This window comes from Panthera tigris, chromosome A2 (genome assembly GCF_018350195.1).
Source record: "Panthera tigris isolate Pti1 chromosome A2, P.tigris_Pti1_mat1.1, whole genome shotgun sequence".
Classification (NCBI taxonomy): domain Eukaryota; kingdom Metazoa; phylum Chordata; class Mammalia; order Carnivora; family Felidae; genus Panthera; species Panthera tigris.
Window position 1 is genome coordinate 139,220,229 of NC_056661.1, and position 20,383 is coordinate 139,240,611.

At 36.8% G+C, this 20,383-nt stretch overlaps 1 protein-coding gene across 4 annotated transcripts in view; it reads right to left on the reverse strand.

Annotated features, from left to right (window-relative positions):
* SLC13A1 (solute carrier family 13 member 1) overlaps nt 1-20,383 on the reverse strand; it is a 233,236-nt gene that overhangs the window by 60,526 nt on the left and 152,327 nt on the right. For 3 of the 4 annotated variants that reach the window (XM_042970994.1, XM_042971009.1, XM_015540691.2), the window contains exons 4-8: nt 14,145-14,273; nt 4,584-4,720; nt 1,817-2,004; nt 1,146-1,203; nt 1,016-1,064 (exon numbers count right to left, since the gene is read on the reverse strand). In XM_042970994.1, coding sequence (XP_042826928.1) covers nt 1,016-1,064; nt 1,146-1,203; nt 1,817-2,004; nt 4,584-4,720; nt 14,145-14,180 — 468 coding nt within the window. In that variant the 5' untranslated portion in view covers nt 14,181-14,273. The remainder of the gene's footprint in view (nt 1-1,015; nt 1,065-1,145; nt 1,204-1,816; nt 2,005-4,583; nt 4,721-14,144; nt 14,274-20,383) is intronic. The other variant, XM_042970999.1, reaches the window with a different exon arrangement.

The window sequence follows — 20,383 nt, forward strand, 5'->3', positions numbered from 1 at the left end:
ATTTTTCTGTTTAGGATTGCCAGTTTTCATAATTTTTAAAGCTCATTTTTAATGTATTCTTCTGTGACATACTTTGCCTGCTATTGATTCTCTATGTTTTACAAGAATTACTTCTATCACTAAAAATGATAATGTTTTCATAAATGTATATTCAGTTCTCATCTTTAAAACCCTTACTGTACACTGTAGCTAAAGGCTTAAAACTTAGCTTTGTTATTTGTCTCCGCTTTACACAGAAATCACTCTTTCCTTAAAGATTTCTGTAAATAACATGAGAGTTTTCTTTTTCCTACTGAGCTGCATGTGAATGCATTGCAGCCTGAGGAAGGAACATATGCCCCACTCTCCTATTCCTAATACCATGGTTACTATAAAACTATTGCTATGCAGGATTACTTTTCAGTAGACTCAAGATCTATTGCTCCCAACACGACTCGGTATAGAATTTTTATATTGATTTATTCTGGGAAATGAATTCTGTGGGATAATTTACAAAAGTCTCCTTCCTTCCTTGAATAGCTAGAATGACTACTACTCCTCCATCTGTGTTTGACAGTAGCAATTCATAAATTCTGCATTGAATTTTTTAGTGGGAATACTAAAGATAACTGGATTGCAATTACACGAATAGTTGCTCTAAGTTTATAACCTGAAAGAAATGGGGAGAGTCCTAATGAAAATCAGGCTACCAAGCCAGTAAGATTTTAATAAGAAGATGAAACAATATTCTGAGACTGGAATTATATTTCTTTGAACTACGTATGCTACCTCCTATCACCACAAACTTAGTAAAAGGAGAAAATAATGATGCTAATTTTCAAAGCCTAAAATACTTTCGATCAGAATATTGATTTTAGTCTCTCCATGAGGGCTTATCAAACCATGTTGACTTAGGCAAGCAAAGTAATTGATAAACAAGGAAGCAAGTAGCAGATTTTAAAATGCATACATCTCTAACTGCACATCTAGTATAATTTCACATATAATTATTTAGAAAGAATCACATTTAATGTACCTTTTCCAGCTCCATATTGCTTGAATTTTTCCCTGCATCATTACTGTATCTGCAAAATAAATCGACCCCATTTATAATTTTATTAAAATGTAATTTAGAAAATCCTAATCAAAATGTCAATATTCTTTACCCTGGAACCGGTACTGTCTTCTCTTTCCTCTCGTTTGTTTCGTGTTCATTAACACTTTCTGCAAAACATTAAATAGAAGAAAAATACTTTAAAGGGTTTTCTGTGTGTGCAGGTGTGTGTGTGTGTGTGTGTGTGTGTGTGTGTGTGTGTGTGTGTAAAGATGGAAGCATTACTAGAAACTGGAAATAAATTCACCTACTGACATAACATTCATCTTAATAAAGTATTTTATAAATACAAATATTGCCCCAACAGTTTTCACTCTATCAGGGAAATTTATCAGAGCCAGAAATAACCACAGCCAAATGCAATGCTCTTTCCAAATAGAATGTAGGAATGAAAGATTCCCAATATTATGCAGGAATGTCAATTCAGTATGAAAGTAGACCTGGGGTCTCCTGAGAGAGAGAGACAGAGAAAGATTTCCATCAGACTGGCTGGAGGATAGAAAGGGCACTCTTCCTCTTTTTTTCCAGAGAATGTAGATTTGACCATTAACTGAAGGTAAAATCTTTGAGTAATGTCATTCCTTTGTATAAATACAGAAAGGGGAAGGTTAAATTCACATCATGCATGTATGGACAATCAATAAAATATAAGCCAGAATTCTTGAGTTTATGCCTATTGCCCAAATGATTAGACCCCACTGCAGCTGTAACAACATGTGATACCATCAATTTCCAGTCCATGGTTGGTTGATCCACTGAAATAAGTCATCTGAGTGGCCTCGACCTCTGCTTCAGCACTGATGATTTGCTGTGCCACGGCCTCCACGATGGGCATCACCATGGCAGCAGTTGAGGTGTTGCTAAGCCACATAGATAAAAAGGCGGTACTGCTCATGAACCCCAATGTCAGCCTGAAATGAGAGGGCTTTTAGTATGAACTGTGCTCTTCAGCTTAACTAGCTCTGTATTATTTAACTGTCAAGGTTGCTGTTTTTGACTTGGGAATTTTTTTCAAAACCCACTTAAGTTAAGGTTCCTCTCAGATGACGACCCCTGAGGATGGCCATAGCCAGACAGGAACCAAAGTGGCACATAGAAGAGTGGAGTTTTTATGAGATTTGTCTCCCTGGAAACCATAAGAATCTTCTCTTGAAACAGAAAAAAAATGATTAAATGTATAACCGAACTGCAAGTCAGTAGATGGTATAACAGCTTATAATATTATACCAATATCTGAATGCCCTTTGCAGATGACGCTTACCTTCAAATACTAGTAAGAGGAAATGTAATCAATTTTTGAGTTTAGGATCCCTTATTCTTTCTCTTATCTTTTGATCTCATCTCTGTTTATTAGTCTGTGTGCCAGGGAAGCACGAGGGCAAGGATAAAAATTAATATTTTTAAATCTGCTTTTTGTTATTGACTACTTGGCTCAATATATGGTAGATAAAGGAAATGGTTAAAATTACTAGCTAAAATGAGGTTTCAGAATTTTCTATAGATTCTATTATTTATGCTTTCTTGAATTTAACATTCCTACCTGTGGTCAAGAACTGGATATATTATTTTCTCTTCTCTTATATTTAGAGCAGTTCTTCTCCCTTAAAAATAACACACCTAAGACTTCCAGGATTTGAAACTGTATCTATAAGCTTTCAAAGTCACACCTGGGGGAAAAAATATGATCTCCTTTGAGTAGGAGATCCCAAAAAATCATTCAGAAGCACATCTTTCCATATAAAGCCATTTATAAAATTCTGTGACTCCCTTAAAAGTAGATCCACAAGTGGGGCGCCTGGGTGGCCCAGTGGGTTGAGCGTCCCACTTAGCTCAGGTCATGATCTCACAGTTCATGAGTTCGAGCCCCACGTCGGGCTCTGTGCTGACAGCTTGGAGCCTGGAGCCTGCTTCGCATTCTGTGTCTCTTTCTCTCTGTCTCTGCTCCTTCCCTGCTCACATGCTGTCTCTCTCTCAAAAATAAATAAAGATTAAAAAAAAAAAAAAAAAGTAGATCCACAAGAAAAATTCCACACTGTAAGTTTCCACTTCAGATCAGGTGAACAATTTTTACATGTAAAACAAAATAGAACTCTTTAGATATCTGTTTAAATAAGACAAGATTCCTAATAAAAGCAAACTAGAAATACCTTTAACTTAAGGCTCTGACAAGACCTGAAATATTCCTATAAAAGAAGATGGTGATCAGATAAATCTTTAGTGTGGTGAAAATGCCTTAAATTGCAAAGCCACTTAATGATATAATGGACAGGACTCTTGCTTCACTGTGCGGTTCACTCCCCTATTCCCTGTGTTCAGTGAGAAGGTGATCAAGGAAAAGAGACAGTATCTGTAGCATCCCAAGAGCTGTGGAACACCATTTCATTTTAGGAGTGAAATTACCTTAATACATACATGTTATAAAAATTTTAAGTAATAAACATTTAAAAAATTTGACTCATCTGAGTTATTTTCTGTATTCAACAACACTCTTTTACTCATAAATGGTAAACACAGATATGGATGCACTCTAGAATGAATTATGCAACATAATTCAATAAAATTTTCTTATTTTCAAAGAAAAATGAGAAGGGAAGAACCACCTAAGGCTTTAAAGCTTAATTCTTAGGCAAATGTTAAATGTGTATTTTAAAATCAGTATTATTATAATTTCTAATTTAGAACTTTTTGGGGGTAATTTTACTGGGAACTTTCTGCTTACTACACACTAAACTTTATAAGGACTGGTATCTATGTTATTGCCTTTAGAGAGAAACATATAATTTCTCATATGCAAGTGATTATGACACTGAAAATATATTTTTTAGCTCACATCTATGTTCTTAACAAGAGCTAGAATTAAAACTACAATAGCCAATTAATTTAATGGAAAAAAGCATTCATTTCAGTGGGGGAAAGCATTCAGTGGGGGAAAATCAGTCAACTGAGCGATTTCACATTCTGTAGATGAAATTTCTTAATTGATTGTTTCACTTTGCAACAGTTCATTTAAAAAGAAAAATGTTCACCTTGGAATTTTTCTGCACACATTTGTATTTTGTCAGTAATGTCTTTGTCTTTGGTTCTTAACATCTTCCCTGATGATCAAGGATGCTCTTGAGCAAGTCTTGAATGGGTAATTAGCCAAAAAACGAGATAGGACTGAAATCTACTCTGAAGCCTATCAATCTTGTCTGTTGAGGTTCAAGGCTCCTCTCAGCTTTGCCTCTTGATGTGCATGAAAGGTGAGAGTTGTGTGCACTTACTCCAATCTCCCTGTAATTAGACCTGCTGTGAAGGGAAAGTTGTTGTTTCCTCCTCCAACTCAAGTACACTTTACATCCCTTTCATATTTGCAGAGGAAAAAAAAAAGGCATGAATTATACTGTGATATGAATGACTGCCTGGACGCGTATTACTTATTTAGTTATTTGCTCTGCATAAAAATGATCTGTTTGGAATGTAAACCTGGAACAGTAAATGCGGTACTTACCATGCTGGGTTCACACCCACTGTCATCACCATTCTCAGAGCGATCCTTTTGTGCAAATTCCATTTTTCTATTGATGTTGCTAAGCAGATGACTCCAATTAGCAGTAGATGAAAATCTTTGAAATAAGCAGATGCCACCTGAAATTATAGTTAAGCCCATGATCATTTATTTATGTTGATGGGGGGAAAATGAGATTGCCCGAGAAAGCAGTTTTGCTTTCTCTTAACTTTGCTGCTCTTAGCTGTGACCTTCAAACTACTTAATCTTTCTATTTGGTTAAGAAAAATGTAGATGCATTAGAATACAAATTTGAAGTAAGTTCTATATTCTTACCCAGAAATAGTAGTGTTAAGGAAGAATATATACAAAAAAAAAAAAAAAAAAAAAAAAAGAAAAGGAAAGGGAACCTAAGATACTGGGTTTTTATTTACTTTTATTTTTTTATTTTTAATGTTTATTTATTTATTTTGAGGGGGGAGGGAGAACGAGTAGGGCAAGGGTAGAGAGAGGGGGAGGGAGAGAATCCCAATCAGGCTCCACACTTAGCATGGAGCCCGATGAGGAGCTCCAGGCATGGCTCTATCTCACGACCACAAGATCATGACCTGAACCAATATCAAGAGTTGGATGCTCAGCTGACTGAGCCACACAGGTGCTCCATACTGGGTTTTTAAATAACTGTGTAACATCAGGAAACTGCCTTCAATGTCTTAATTTTACCTCCTCTCAGCTGGGGTTAATCGAGTTATACTGCTATGGTAGAATGACAATGACTGTGATTTGGGAAAGTCCAAGTTAAGTCTCCAACTTGCCAGTGTCATCGATACTATCCATTATGCCATAATTTCAGTGTCACTTCTTAATACTTTGAATGGTTTTACCTTCAAAATCATTTGCTATAAAATAAATACTCTTCAATAGGAGCCAACATTTTAAACCATTTTTAGCTAACACCATTGAGAGATTAGTAGAGTGTACAGACACTTTGGGTCCACCTATCTACCAAAGAATGCTCTGAGGTATGTTAGGTACATAATCTTTTTCTCAAATAGCAGCAACAACACAAAGATGTTGTGGTCAAATAAGTTTAGAAACCAGAGAGTTTTGAAATACTAGCATTTTCTTCCCCGTAGATCTCCTCAAAACCTTTAAATACTATATTTATAATATTTAAACATTAAATTTTATAAATAATATAAACATTATATTATATATTTATATTAAGTATACCTTTAATATATATTGCCACTCCCAGAGTTCCATATACAACATATTTCTCAACTTATCTAACCACAGAAAACTTACTTTTAAATTCTTAGGTGCTGTACCTCATGAGACTGATATTCAACAGACCTGACTTTAGGACCCGCTTGGTTAAACTGAATCACAAGGCTGTGCAGAAAAGAGAGGATTATAAGAGGAAATATCCCTAAGGCACCTGAGTGGCTCAGTCAGTTAAGTGTCTGACTCTTGATTTCAGTTCAGGTCATGATCTCACCATATGTGAGATCAATCCCCACAGCAGGCTCTGCGCAGACAGCGTGGAACTTGCTTGGGATTTCTCTCTCTCCCTCTCTCTGCCCCTCTTCCACTTGCACACTCTCTCTCAAAATAAATAAATAAACATTTAAAAAGAAAAAAGAAATATCCCTTAAAAATATCTGTTAGAAGGAATGGAAGAGTTGGAAAATAACTATTCTAATATGAAACCACAAAGGAACAGAAAAATCAGTCTTCATGATGATTTTGCTATTAAAATTTTTTTAATGTTTTTTTATTCTTGACACAGAGAGAGAGAGAGATAGACAGAACATTAGTGGGGGAGGGGCAGAGAGAGAGGGAGACACAGAATCCAAAGCAGGGTCCAGGCTTTGAGCTGTCAGCACAGAGCCCGATGTGGGGCTCGAACCCACGAACCAGGAGATCATGACCTGAGCTGAAGTTGGACACTCAACTGACTGAGCCAAACAGGTGCCCTTATTTTGATATTTTAAGTTGTATCTGCACTTTTAGCATAACCCACCAAGTCTGGCTTGGTTTCAAAACAAAATAAAAATTAGCCTTGGAATTAAAAGTGGACAAGTGGATCTCTTCTTTATGTTTTGTGACAAGTCAGTTTATTATGTTTTCAAAGTTTATATGTACCTCTTTGCGTTTTGTAGTAATTGCATAATCAAAAATAATTATATCAATTTCCTTATTTCATTTATTAATTACTCTAACATTGGACAAGAGTTTACTATGCACCAAAACTGTTATATGAACAGGGAAGGCAAGAATAAATGTCTGACATGTTTTTCCCTCTTCACACCTCTTCAATTCTCAAATATCCAGTTTTTCTAAACAGATTTTACTATTTTTCTGTATTGTGGAGCCCTGTTTATTTCCTTTATAGCACATCACATTATGTAGTTTGTTTGCCTGCTTGTTACATGTCTTCTGTATTACACTATATATTCTAAGAGGGCCAGGAATCTGTTTTGCTAGTCATTGCATATTTGGCACCTAGTACAATTCTGGTACAGAGTAAGAGCTCAGTAAATAATATTGGATGAGTGAGAGAGGGAGGAAGGGAATCCACGTATAAGCTACACTCTCTGAGCTCCTAAATCCCAATTGTCTACCCTCTCTTCCCAAACTTCTAACCTCTTAACTCTCTCAGTCCTTACATTCAGTATAAGTATTCTTTCAATTTATTAATTTACTAGTGTTTACAACCTGACAAACCATTTTTTTCCCTTCCTGGGTCTATCTCTGCCTGTCTGAATTTTTCTTCTTGGCCTACTTTCAAAATTACTCTTCCTCTACCTTTTTTTAAATGTTGGTACTCTATAAGGTTTGTCTCCAGTCTTCTTGTTTTGTACCCCTGATTATTGAATTTTACAGATTCAATTTCTAACTCTATGTGACTAAAATCATGTTTGGCACATAGTAGGCATTCAATACATATTTGTCGAATTAATGCTGATGACACTAAGGTGTTTGTGCCCAAACAGATAAGTCTTCTGTGTTCCAGACTGGTGTATCCAGCTGGACATTTCCATTTGAATTTCCTATAAATATCTAAAAACTCAGCATATGCCTTTTTGTGGCAAATGAAACTTCCATCTACTTAGTTGTCCAAGTTAGAAACCTAAGGGTCAGCTCTGATTCCTTTTTCATTTCCAATAAGTGCGTCTTAGTCACTAAGTCCTATTATTTCCAGTTCCCCCATCTACTTTAAATTGTCCACTTTGTTCTATTCAAACCTTATTACTACTCAAACCTTTCATTGAGCTCCTTACTGCTTCTCACATGGTTACTGTTTGATCTGTCTTTTTCTAATCCACCCCTCACCATTGTCACAATTACTTCTCTAAAGTATAAATCTAATCACATCATTGTGCCTCCTATACTCCTTCAGTGGACCCCATGTGTTTTAAGACCAAAATCCAACCTTCTCAACACGTCTTGTAAGACTCTTCATCATTTAGTCCCATTTCACCTTTCCAGCTTAGTCTTTCAGTGCTCTCTGCCAACTTCTCCTTATGTGTGAAACTCTCCAATCACAGAAATGCTTTAACACTCGGCTGTCATTTAACCTGGAATGACTCTATTCTCTTATTTTGGTTACCCATAATTTTCCTTCATGGATGAAATCAGATGTCAATTCTAAGATGCCTTTCCTGACTACCCTAAATGTGGTTGGATGCTGCTTCCTTTTGTGAGAGCACATCTTAATGCACGTGGTGATAATTTTTTTACTTTATTATCCCCTTTATTAGACTAGATATATTTTGAAGGCAGAGATGTGTCTTATTGATCATTGCATTTATGGATTTAGGACATTCATGGCACATATTGGCACTCAATAGATACTGAATTAATAAGTCCCTAGACTCAAGAAGCTTACAGGTTACTAGGTGAGAAAAACAAGGTAACAAAGACGGCAGTAAAGTATCACAGGTGCATGGAAAATATTTCTTCAAGCTATAGCTGAGGCTCAAAGAGTAAATAACCACCTTTTTCTAGGGGAATTGGGAAACTCTTCTTACAGTACCTGATATTCAAATTGATTATGGGAAGATAAATAGACATTTGAGTTTTTCTCTGCTCTTATGTCTTTTGCAGTTTTGCTCATGAAAATAAACCCTACTTACACTATTCCATCAGTCTGAGAATTCTATGAAAAAATAAATGCAGAATTATTTTAAAAATCACCATGTATTTAAAGAAATACATAGAAGTGAGCCATTATTAGTAAATTATTGAACACAGAAGGAAGTCCAAGACCGTAAGATACTCTTGTATTTCTCTTTAGATTATGTCAGCAGTTGGCAGACTTTATCTGTAAAAGGTCAGATAATAAATGTGAATTTGTGAGCCTCATTGTTTGTACTGCAACTACTCAACTTGACTGTAGCACAAAAGTAGCCAGAGACTGTAAATGAATAACCATGGCTTTGTGTGTTTCCAATAAAACTTAAAAAACATTTTTTTAAATGTTTATTTATTTTTTGAGAGAGAGATTGACAGAGTGTGAGCAGGGGAGGGGCAGAGAGAGAGAGGAAGACACAGAATCTGAGGCAGGCTCCAGGCTCTGAGCTGTCATCACAGATGTGGGGCCCGAACTCACGAACCACAAGATCATGACCTGAGCTGAAGTCGAAGGCTCAACCGACTGAGCCACCCAGGTGCTCCTCCAGTAAAACTTTAATTTAAAAATTGGGTAGCAGGCTGAATTTGGCCCTCAGACTCATAGTTTTCCAGTCTCTTAATAGACTCTGTAAACAAAAAAATGGCCTGCAGCCCAATTGTCTAAATGCAAATAATTATACACCTAAGGAGGAATTCTCACATTCTTTTGTTTTCCATTGTATTACCCATTCTTTGGGTTTCATCACAGTATATTTGCAGCACATTAGTCACGAGTATATGTGTTTGTTTATAGCCCATGTGTATAGGAGGTAATAGGAGAAAATGCTACTGGTCTGTAAATGACACTGGTAAATATAACTATTTTTGAGGCAAAATAAGCATGTCAAATAAAATTCTAATGAAATTTGAAATCTGTTTTTAAGATCAAGGTAGTCATATCTCTGTCTCAAAGTGGGATTTCACCAAAACACATGCACTTTTGCTATCAGAGCATGTGGGTTCTCTCTTAGCTATAAAATTTACCAGTTCACAAGCTTCCTACAAGTCAGTATACTTACCCATAAAAGTTCAAGTTTATTTAGGCTTTGTTGCTAAATCCAATGGTCAATTTCCAGTTTTCACATTAATTGACCTATTAGATTTGACACGTTTGATCACTGCCTCATCCTTAAAACATTTCCAGGATCCCACACTCTCCTGGTCTTCCTCCTACCTCAATAACCCATCCTCATTCTTCTTTGCAAATTCTTTTTCTTCTTATCAATCCCTTAATGTTGTAGTTCTCCAATTAGTCAGTTCTTTGTTATCTTTGTTTGTTTTTTATCTTCACTCATTCTCTAAACGATCTCATCAACTTTTAGAGCTTTCAGTATCATGTATATGCTGATAATTCTCAAACCTGTATCTCCAGCTCAGCTCTCGCTCATGAACTCTGGGCCCATTTGTATTTAACTGCCTATTTAACACCCTCACTTATATATCAAACAGTTATTTCATACTTAGTGTCCAACTTTGTATTCCTGGTGTCAGCCTCTCTTATGCAACAAGCCTACTCTGCCCATGGTTTTCCCCATTTCAGTTGATGGCAACTCCAATTTTCCAGCTGCCAGGTCAAAAAGTTCTGAGGCATCCTTGAATTCTTTCTTTCTATCATATGCTCTATCAAATCATACAGGAAATTTTGTTGGTTTTATCTTAAAAATACATTAACAATATATTCAATATCCCTATTACTATCCCTTGTCTGAATTAACCATGGCCTCTCAACTGCATTATTGCAATAACGTGCTACCTGTTTCCTTCTTTCTGCCTTGTTTCTCAGCATAGCAGGTCTAAATTATCCTTTTAAATAAAAGTCAAATTGATCATGCCACTCCTCTACTCAAAATTCTCTAGAGAGTCTCATTCTCATTTCATTAAAATGTTACTTATGTTGGCCTACTTTGGCCCTAGATGGTCTAGTCCCTCTACACATTATCTCCCTGACATCATCTTCTATCATTTTCTCCTTCACTCACTTTGCTCTAATCACCCTTCGGACCTATTCCTGTCTTGAGGTCTTTGTGGGGGCCGTATGGCCTTCGGTGACGGCTGTTCCCCAGATATCCACATGACTAACTCCCTCATCTCCTGTAAGTCTTTGTTCAGGTATTGACACCTCATTGAGTCTACTCTGATGATCCTGTTTAAAACTGCAACCCTCTCTAGATCTTTATTATCCTGTTGCTTTTTTCCATAGCACCAATTACCTTCTAACTCCCTGTAATTTACCTATGCATTAAGGTATATTGTTTATTGTCTCTTTTCTCCTATGAAGACAGGGACTTTTGTCTGTATTTACTCATTAATGTATTCCCAAGATCCTGGCAGAGTCCTAGCACATAAATATTTATTGCACGACTGACCTAAATATATAACATCTGCATATACATATGAATATCTTCATATTTATATCTATAAAATTTATATATAAACACTTTTTCCATGACGATGATAATAATAATGATATTTGTTTTGGAATATCTAATTCAGCACCCTAAATATTTAGCATTTCAGATTTTATTCAATAGATATGAGAGAAATTCAAAATTTGTTGACATTATTTAATACAATAAGGTGCTCAGTAAGATACAGATATTTAGCATTGACTTAATAAACGCATAACATAAGATTAAAACTATTGTGGCCAAAGAGAAGGATGTGTAAGGCTCTGAACTTAGACAAGGGTATTAAAGACACATTAGTCTCCATGGCAAAGTTGAGATTCCAAATCCTTCAGAAGGGCTGGTATGATATTTAACACCTTTAACTGTGGATATTAAAACTCATAAGAATAATTGATGCCTAGTATCTATCACTGTTTCACATTTTTATTTGATTTGATTATTATAACAACCTCTGGATTATGAGAAAAAAAGAGTTGCTAAGGGACATGATCAGGACCATACAAGTAATTAGTGGTGAATATCAGGTTTTAAGCTCAGGTCTTCTGAATAAATCTCTAGCCCTTTCCCCATAACTTTGGTCAGATATTTCCTAGTAAAATTCCAGTTGCCCTTTCTGGAAAGAGGATCATAAGACTGAAGAGCAGTTTGCTACACTGAAAGTCCTAAGGACTTTGATTTGTTTCAAGTTCCTACTAAGCTTAGGGTAAAAAAAAGTCACATAAAATTTGCAACGAATTTAGGCTGAAATGAAATAGATTCACTTAGCTTTGCAACAGTCAGAATGTTTCTAGTGAGGTATTCACTCTTGTCAATGTACAAATAATGATAATATTAACTAATATATAGTGAGTGCTTACCACGTGATAGACATTACATTCACTAACTATCTAATTCATAAGTACCACTGACAAACTGGAGGTAGTTCTGGGAACAGGAGTGAAGATGGTGGTGATGGCACAGGTGGAGGTGGTGGGGTTAAGGAAGGGAGTTGAGATGCAGAAACCATAAAGACTGGAGGGGGGAGACTGAAAGAGGAAATGGTATTTATTTTCACATCAAAAACAGCAATGTCATGTGGAAGAAAGATGAAGTTTTTATTGTTGCTATTGTTGCTGTCCGTGTGTGTGTGTGTGTGTGTGTGTGTGTGTGTGCGTAATCTTAGACATTTAGAGGAAAGTCTAGGGACAAAGTGACTGAGTTTGACACTGGGCTCAGTAAAGCTGAGTGAATCAAGTATTCAAAGTGTTAAAAAACATATGTATTTTCTTTGAAGGGTATTCTAAACCCACACACAGGAAGACCCAAACACTTCCTGAGTGATCTCATCTGTAAGAGCTATTGAGAGGGGAAATCCCTGCCCAGGATGAAATGATCCAGAAGTACGAGCTTCCAAGGCTAAGGTTCTATGACTGTTAAATTAGTCTGAGGTTGACACTTCTGGAGACAAAGGACTCTTGGACAGGTATTGGCAGCCTGACTAACGCAACAGCTGACAGTACCTAGAATTTTGCTGCCTCTAGTCAGGCCTCCACATTCTGTAAAAAGGCAAAGATATTTCTTTGGCAGTTCCCACAAAGCCAGGCTTTCCTAGGCATCCTTCTTCTCCTGTCTTCCTTTAGCCTCTTTGCTACAGAAATGCCCCAGTTGCAGTTAATCTTGCTTTGATCTCAGCTTCTTTTAAAAAGTCAATTTTGTCAGTTTCATTCTTATTAAACTGTAAAAGACAAATACGTCACTGTTGAACTAGTTACCTTTAGAGGTACAACCACCTAGGCCAGCAGGACAGGGGTTAATAACTTAACACACTACGTTTAAGAACTTGCCTGCCCCTTCTTTTAAATTTTCCTTTACTGGGAGCCATGTAGCATGTTGGAGCATTTGAGAAACTTCTTAAATTATAGATCCCAGATTCTGTGGGCAGCAGAAGGGGACGAGAAGCTACACTCTCTTCCCAAGCAATGGTGCTTAGAAAGAAAAGAGTCAAGATTCTGAGGGAAGGGAAAATGCAGTAAGAAAAGAGGAGTAAAATGGATCTGCAACGCAAAAAGAAGAAAAGAAGATCTTGAACTATGAAATGAGGAAGAATGACATGAAGAGAAGGAAAGGAATTGCTTCTCCCATAGGACAAAAAACAAAACAAAATAACAACAACAAAAAACCCCATCTCTATATAACATGGGTTATTTAAAAAGAAAAATCTCTACCCACGTTATAAGACAGATGAACCTCAAGTTAGCAATATTGAACCCTGGCAGAAGATAGAAGTCCAAAGGTGACAAATTGCAGGGGCTGGCATCTTGAACTTGACATCTTTCCTGAGATTCTTTCAGCTGTGGTTTGGGCAGTTGTGTGCTGGGTGGCTGGAGACTGCATGAAGACAGATTTTCTGATTTCAATGCATTTCATGCTTTTAATGGGAAACTGAATCCATTTTCTTCAGACGGGTACCCTCAGATTGTATAAAGGTAAGAAACACCTCTCAGCATGAATAAACTCCTCTCAGCAAGAACAAAATAGAAATACACATGAAAGTTAATTTGGCTTTATCTTTTGAAATGGCAGGTTTCTGGAAAAGAAAACAGGGTAGCTTTTTCTTCATTAAAAACAAAAATTGCTTTTCTAACACTGTGTGAGACCAAATTCTGTTGAAAAGAAAAAGCTTATGCAGGATGTGAAAAGGTTGGCCCTTTTGTTGGGAGGGAGACACCAGCCATAGATGTCAGCCCAGGAAGGCTGGACACGCATTTCTCCTACTGACACACATGACTCAAGAGGCTACAGCCTGTGTTTTGTTTCTGTCCACCTGAATGCAGACATACATGCAGAATTCTAGGGAGAAACAACTGGAAACTTGCAGGACTTACATGGAAGCTTTATCAATAGGATTATTGCTCCCTTTCAATACAACTTTTCTCAATGGGAGCATCAGCACAAAATAAGGAATCTAATTATCACATACATTTGCAAGAGGACTTACCTTCTTAGAAGGCATGATCCCAAACAATGGAAACATTAAACCAGGCAGCAAAGCTGTTACTGACAGAGGCAAAGCTTCTGTAAGCCAAAATGTGGCAATGACAAAGAGTGTGTAGGCACATTCTGCTTCCTGGAAAGAACAAAAGAAAAATGCAAGGTGAAATAATGAGGCTGGGAAATCATTAATCAAATCACATCCACATTTGCTGAATGGAGCTGTGTCACCGAGAAAGTAAGAGGAAACTCTGGAGGTCTCTGAACCTTTAAGTTGGGCAGCAAATAATTATTTCTCAGGGATTCTAAGAGCCAAAATTTAATAAAATGAAAAACTGAAGACAAAAAAGTCCTCAGTTTTTAATTTTCATTCACCTTCCTTCGAAACAGATAACAGCATATAGTCAATTTTCTGTGCTCATATCGGTGTGTATGAATGCTTGTGTTCACTTTTATTTGCCTATAAAATGCCCTCCCGGCTCTTCTGGAGTGTGTAAATAGCCAAGTTACTGTCTTTCCCCTGGGGCAAGACATATATGACTTTTAAATGCGTTCCCTGGTGCCTGTTGGTGGCACATGTACACCTGCCTTCCTCTCCTACTAAAGGGCGTAAATCAACCTAGAAAAAACTTTTTGCTGTATTTTGCTTCAGATAAAGAAGGGCAGTGCCAAGCTACATGAGATGGATGGGACTAAATGAGCTCCTAAGTAACATGGACCTGGAGTTTAAGAGCCTCCTGCTTTGCTTTTTAGAAAGACAGCTGAGCTCCTGGGGAAACACAGAGAGACTCAACAGAAATGAGATTCTTAACAGAATCTGTTGCTTTGCTAGGTATAAAATTGTGTGTTTCTGTTTTACGATGTTGTTAAAAAATGGTTGAGATTTGGGGCTCAAGATGGCAGAGCTGAACTTGCCTCCTCCCATAGACACAACAAATCTATAGCCACACATGAGATAATTTGTTCAGAAAAATAAACCTAGGAACTACCTTAATAGTTTCCTTCACAACAAAGGATAAAAAACCCACATCTGGACAGGTAAGAGAGGCAGAGATGTGGTCTCACCAAAAACCCTGTGTATGGTATGGTGACCCACAATTAGGAGATATCTCACAAATATGAAGTTACTCCCTGAGGAGTGAGGGGTTTGTGCCCCAGATTGGACACCTCAACTCTTGGGATCTGTACCAGAGACAGGAGGCCCCCAAATCTCTGGCTTTGAAAACGAGTGGGGCTTAGGTTCAGGTGAACCATGAGGCTGTAGGGAATGGAGATTCTACTCTTCAAGGGTTCATGTACAAATTCACCCACCCTGGGACTCAGCACAAAATCAGCAGTTTGAAAAGTGCTGAGACCATACACGAAGGAGAATCATTTGCTAATCTTAAAGTGTCTCCCAGAGGGGCAGAGCCTGTTAGGATTCTGTCCAGGGAAAGAGGTGCTGGTTGGTGCTATTTTTGCATTCTCCCCTTGCCTTGTGGTGTCCACCCCTACGGCCCCCTCCGCCCTGCCAGAGCTGGGAGGCTGTGTCCTACACTCACAGCCCTGCCAAAGCTAGCAGGAAAGTATACCCACCACAGAATATGCCCCTCGAGTGCCTGGCTCTGCTGGCCAGGGAGGACAGCATTTCTGGGCACTACGAGTCTACAACAATCAGAGAGATAGTCGTTGGCATGCTACCACCTAAAGAAACAAGAAAAAATACAAATAGTCTAACTTTGTACCTAAAGGAACCAGGAAAATAACAATAAAGCCCAACATTTGTAGAAGGAAAAAAATAAAGATCAGAGTGGAAATAAATAAAATAGACACTAAAAAGACAAGAGAAAAGATCAATGGAACTAAGATCTGGTTCTTTGAAAAGATAAACAAAACTGAAAAACTTTTAGCTAGACCTACTAAAGAAAAAAAGAGAGAGGGCTCAAATAAATAAAGTTAGAATATCAGATAAGTTATACCTGACATCAAAGAATTACAAATAATCATAAAAGACTACTATGAAAAATTATATACCAATAAACTGGACAAACTAGAAGAAATGGATAAATTCCTAGAACTATACAGTCTTCTAAGACAGAATCATGAAGAAAAAGAAAATCTGAAAAGACCAATTACTAGTAAGGAGATTGAGTCAGTAATCAAAAACTCCCAACAAAGAAAAGTCCTGGACTGAAGAGCTTCACCAGTGAATTCTACCAAACATTAAAAGATCTAACACTTCTCATTCTTAAGCTTGTCCAAAAACTGGAGAGGAGGGAATGCTCCCAAACTCATTTTATGAGACCAATATCACCTTGATACCAAAACCAGAAAAGGACACGTAAGAAAAAAATTACTGGTCAATCTCCCTAATGAACATAGATGCCAAATCCTCAACAAAATATTAGCTAACTGAATTCAGTGGTACATTAAAAGGATCATGCATCATAATCAAGTGAGAATTATTCCAGGGATTCAAGGATGGTTCAATATCCACAAATCTATCAAGGTGATATACCACATTGATATAATGAATAAAATTTATATGATCATCTCAATAGATACAGAAAAAGCACCTGACAAAATTCAACATCCTTTTATGATAAAAACTCGACAAGGTGGTATAGATAGAATAAAACTCAGTAAAATAAAAGCCATATATGACAAGCCCACAGCTATCATATACTCAATGGTAAAAAGCTGAAAGCCTTTCCTCTAAGATCAGGAACAAGACACAGATGTCCACTCTTACTACTTCTACTCAGCATAGTACTGGAAGTTCCAGCCACAACAATTAGGCAAGAAAAGCAAATAAAAGGAATCCAAATTGGAAGGAAGAAGCAAAACTGGCACTATTTGCACATGACATAATATTATATAGAGAAAATCTTAAAGACTCCACCAAAAACACTACTGAGACTAATAAATTAATTAAAATTGCAGGACACAAAACAACTATAATTTTTTGTGTTTTTATATAGTAACAATGAACTATAAGAAAATAAATTAAGAAAACCATCCCATTTACAACTATATCAAAAAGAATAAAATATCTGGGAATAAATTTAACCAGGAGGTGAAAGATCTGTATGTTAAAAACTATGACACTGATGAAAGAAATTGAAGACACAAATAAATGGAAAAATATTCTGTGCTCACGAGTTTAAAGAATTAATGCTGTTAAAATGTCCATATTACCCAAAGCACTCAAGAGATTCAATGAAATTCCTGTCAAAATTTCAATGAAATTTTTCACAGAATTTGAACAAACAATCCTAAAATTTGTATGGAACACAAAAATATGAACAGCCAAGCAATCTTGAGAAAAAAGGACAAAGCTAGAGGCATCATGCTCCCTGATTTCAAATGATATTACAAAGCTATAATAATCAAAACAGTATGGTATTGGCATAAAAACAGACTCATAGATCAATAGGACAGTATAGAGAGTTCATAAATAAACCCACATATATATGACCAATTAATTTATGACAAAGAAACCAAGAGTATACAATGGAGAAAGGACAGTGTCTTCAAATAATAGTATTTGGAAAACCAGACAGCCACGCGCAAAAGAATGAAACTAGACCACACAAAAATTAACTCAAAATGGATTAAAGACTTGAATGTAAGAACAGAAATCACAAAATTACCAGAAGAAAACATAGGCAGTAAGCTCCCTGACAATGGTCTTGGTGATACCTTTTTTTTTTTTTTTTTTTGATCTGACTCAAAAGGCAACAGCAACAAAAGCAAAAATAAACAAATGTGACTACAACAAATTATAAAGCTTCTGCATAGAGAAGGAGACTATCAACAGAATAAAAGTTAACCTAACGAATGAGAGAAGATATCTGCAATTTATACACCTGGTAAGGAGCCAATACCCAAAATATATAAAGAATTCATAAACTCAGTAACAACAACAAAAAACAATTAAAAATAGGCAGAGGATCTGAATAGACGTTTTTCTAAAGAAGACACACAGATGGCCAACAGGCATATGAAAGGTGCTCAGCATCACTAATCTTCAGGGATATGCAAATCAAAACCATACTGAGATCACCTCACACCTGTCAGAATGGCTATTAGGAAAAGGAAAAGAAATAGTAAGTGCTGGCAAGGATGTGGAGGAAAGAGGAACACTTGTGCACTGTTAGTAGCAATGTAAATTGGTGCAGTCAATTTCCAGCCCCACTGGAACACAGTGTGGGGGTCCTTCAAAAAATTAAAAATAGAACTACCATATGATGATCCAGTAATTCCATTACTGGGTATTTACCTGAAGAGTATGAAAACACTAATTCAAAAAGAGATATGTACTCTTATGTTCACTGCAGCATTATTTACAATAGCCAAGGTATGGAAAGTACCTATGTGCCCCTTGATGGATGAATGGATAAAAATATGGTATATGTATGAATACCCCTGAGCCATAAAAAAGAATGGAATCTTGCCATTTGTGGCAACATAGAAGGCCCTCCAGGGTATTGTGCTAAGTGAAATAAGTCACACAAAGAAAGACAACTACCGCATGATCTCACTTATATGTGGCATCTAATAAAGAAATGATCACACAAAATCAAACCAAGCCAAACTTATAGATACAGAGAACAGATTGGTGGTTGCTAGAGGGGAGGGGTTGGGAAGGCAGACAAAATGGATTGAAGCGGATCAAAAGGTACAAAATTCCAGTTATAAAATAAAAAGTCATGAGGACATAATGCATACAGCATGGTGACTACAGTCAATGACATTGTATCTCCAATTTGCAAGATGCAAAGAAAGTAAATCTTAAAAGTTCCTATCATAAGAAAGAAAAAAGAAAAAAAATGTAAATTTGTATGGTGACAGATGGTAACTAGATTTACCGTGGTGATCATTTCACAGTGTATACAAATGTGGAATCACTGTGTTCTATACCTGAAACGAATCTAATGTTGGATATCAAGTATATGTCAATAAAAAAAAGGTTAAAGTGTATTATTATATTTGGCTTATATAAATAATTTTGAAATGAAATCACCTGGAGAGTACTAAGTGGTCAACAAAAGTTAGCATCTATTATATGGCTTTGTTTGGCTCCCACAGTGCTTAATCTCTGCAAATCCTGAGTTGCATTTGAGAAGTTTACAAAAACTGCTGTCTGAGTTTAATGAGGTGTTTTACTTATGATTTTCCCAGGGCAACAAAATTCCTAGCTCTGCTGCCCTCTGATTCACCCATGTCAGGCTGAATCCTCTGAGCCTGGTGTTTAGTCATCTGGCATCCCTGCACTTTCAGCCGGGGGTCTAAGAAATCCATAGGAAACTAGATTATGTTATGTCTTCATTGTGTTATCTTTTTAAAGGAGAAAGAATAAAGGTGTTTGGATGTTGACAGGTTTATAGAAAGTCTGCCTCTATAATCTTGACAACAAAACAACGAGACAAACCTGAGCCTTGACTGAAACTTCTGATTTGCTCTGAAGAGACTTTGTGAATACTAGCTTAATTTAAAATGCCAGTGCGTGAGAACGACCAGGCCTGTGTTTTCTCTTGTTGAGAACACGTGAAGTTCCTCCAAAGTTTCTCCTTACGACTTTGTTTTCTACCATATTTGCAAGAACCCAGATTTCAAAGAAAAACGAAGCCTTTTATTGTCTTGCTCTTCAGCCACAGCCAGATCACCTATCCATCCCCTGTCATTTTTCTCTCAGATCTGCCCATCAACCTCCACCCCACTTCCTCCACTGCAGGTAAGACTGTTCTTCCTGACCAGATCATCTTCCACTTTGATTTTGTCATTCCCTTGTATAAAGCCAGATTAAGGGACTAGCCACCCTGAAGTCTATTTGTAGTACCAATCTATAACGGACTGCTAAAACAAAAATAAACGGAAAAGATGGTGCTAGCTAACATAACCCCCGTTTCATCTCCATATGGGTCTACTTCAGCTAAACTTCATACTCTGCTCAGTGGCCGACTTTTTAAAACACAATAAAAAGCAAAATTTCAAGTATCAAATTATTAGCTTCCCTAATAACTTTCATATTTTAACTGGCCCAGCCCGGACTTAAAATCAAGTCAGTGATTTTCAGTTGTTTATTGAAAAGAATCCAAAATCCTCATCTTGCATTCGAGGCCACTTGAACTCTAATTATAATAAGACTTACCCCAAATACTTTCTGACATCAGCTATTTCTTTAAACGTATTTTTTTTTAAGTTTATTCATTTATTATTTCTGAGAGAGAGACAGAGAGAGAGAGACAGAGAGACAGAGAGGAG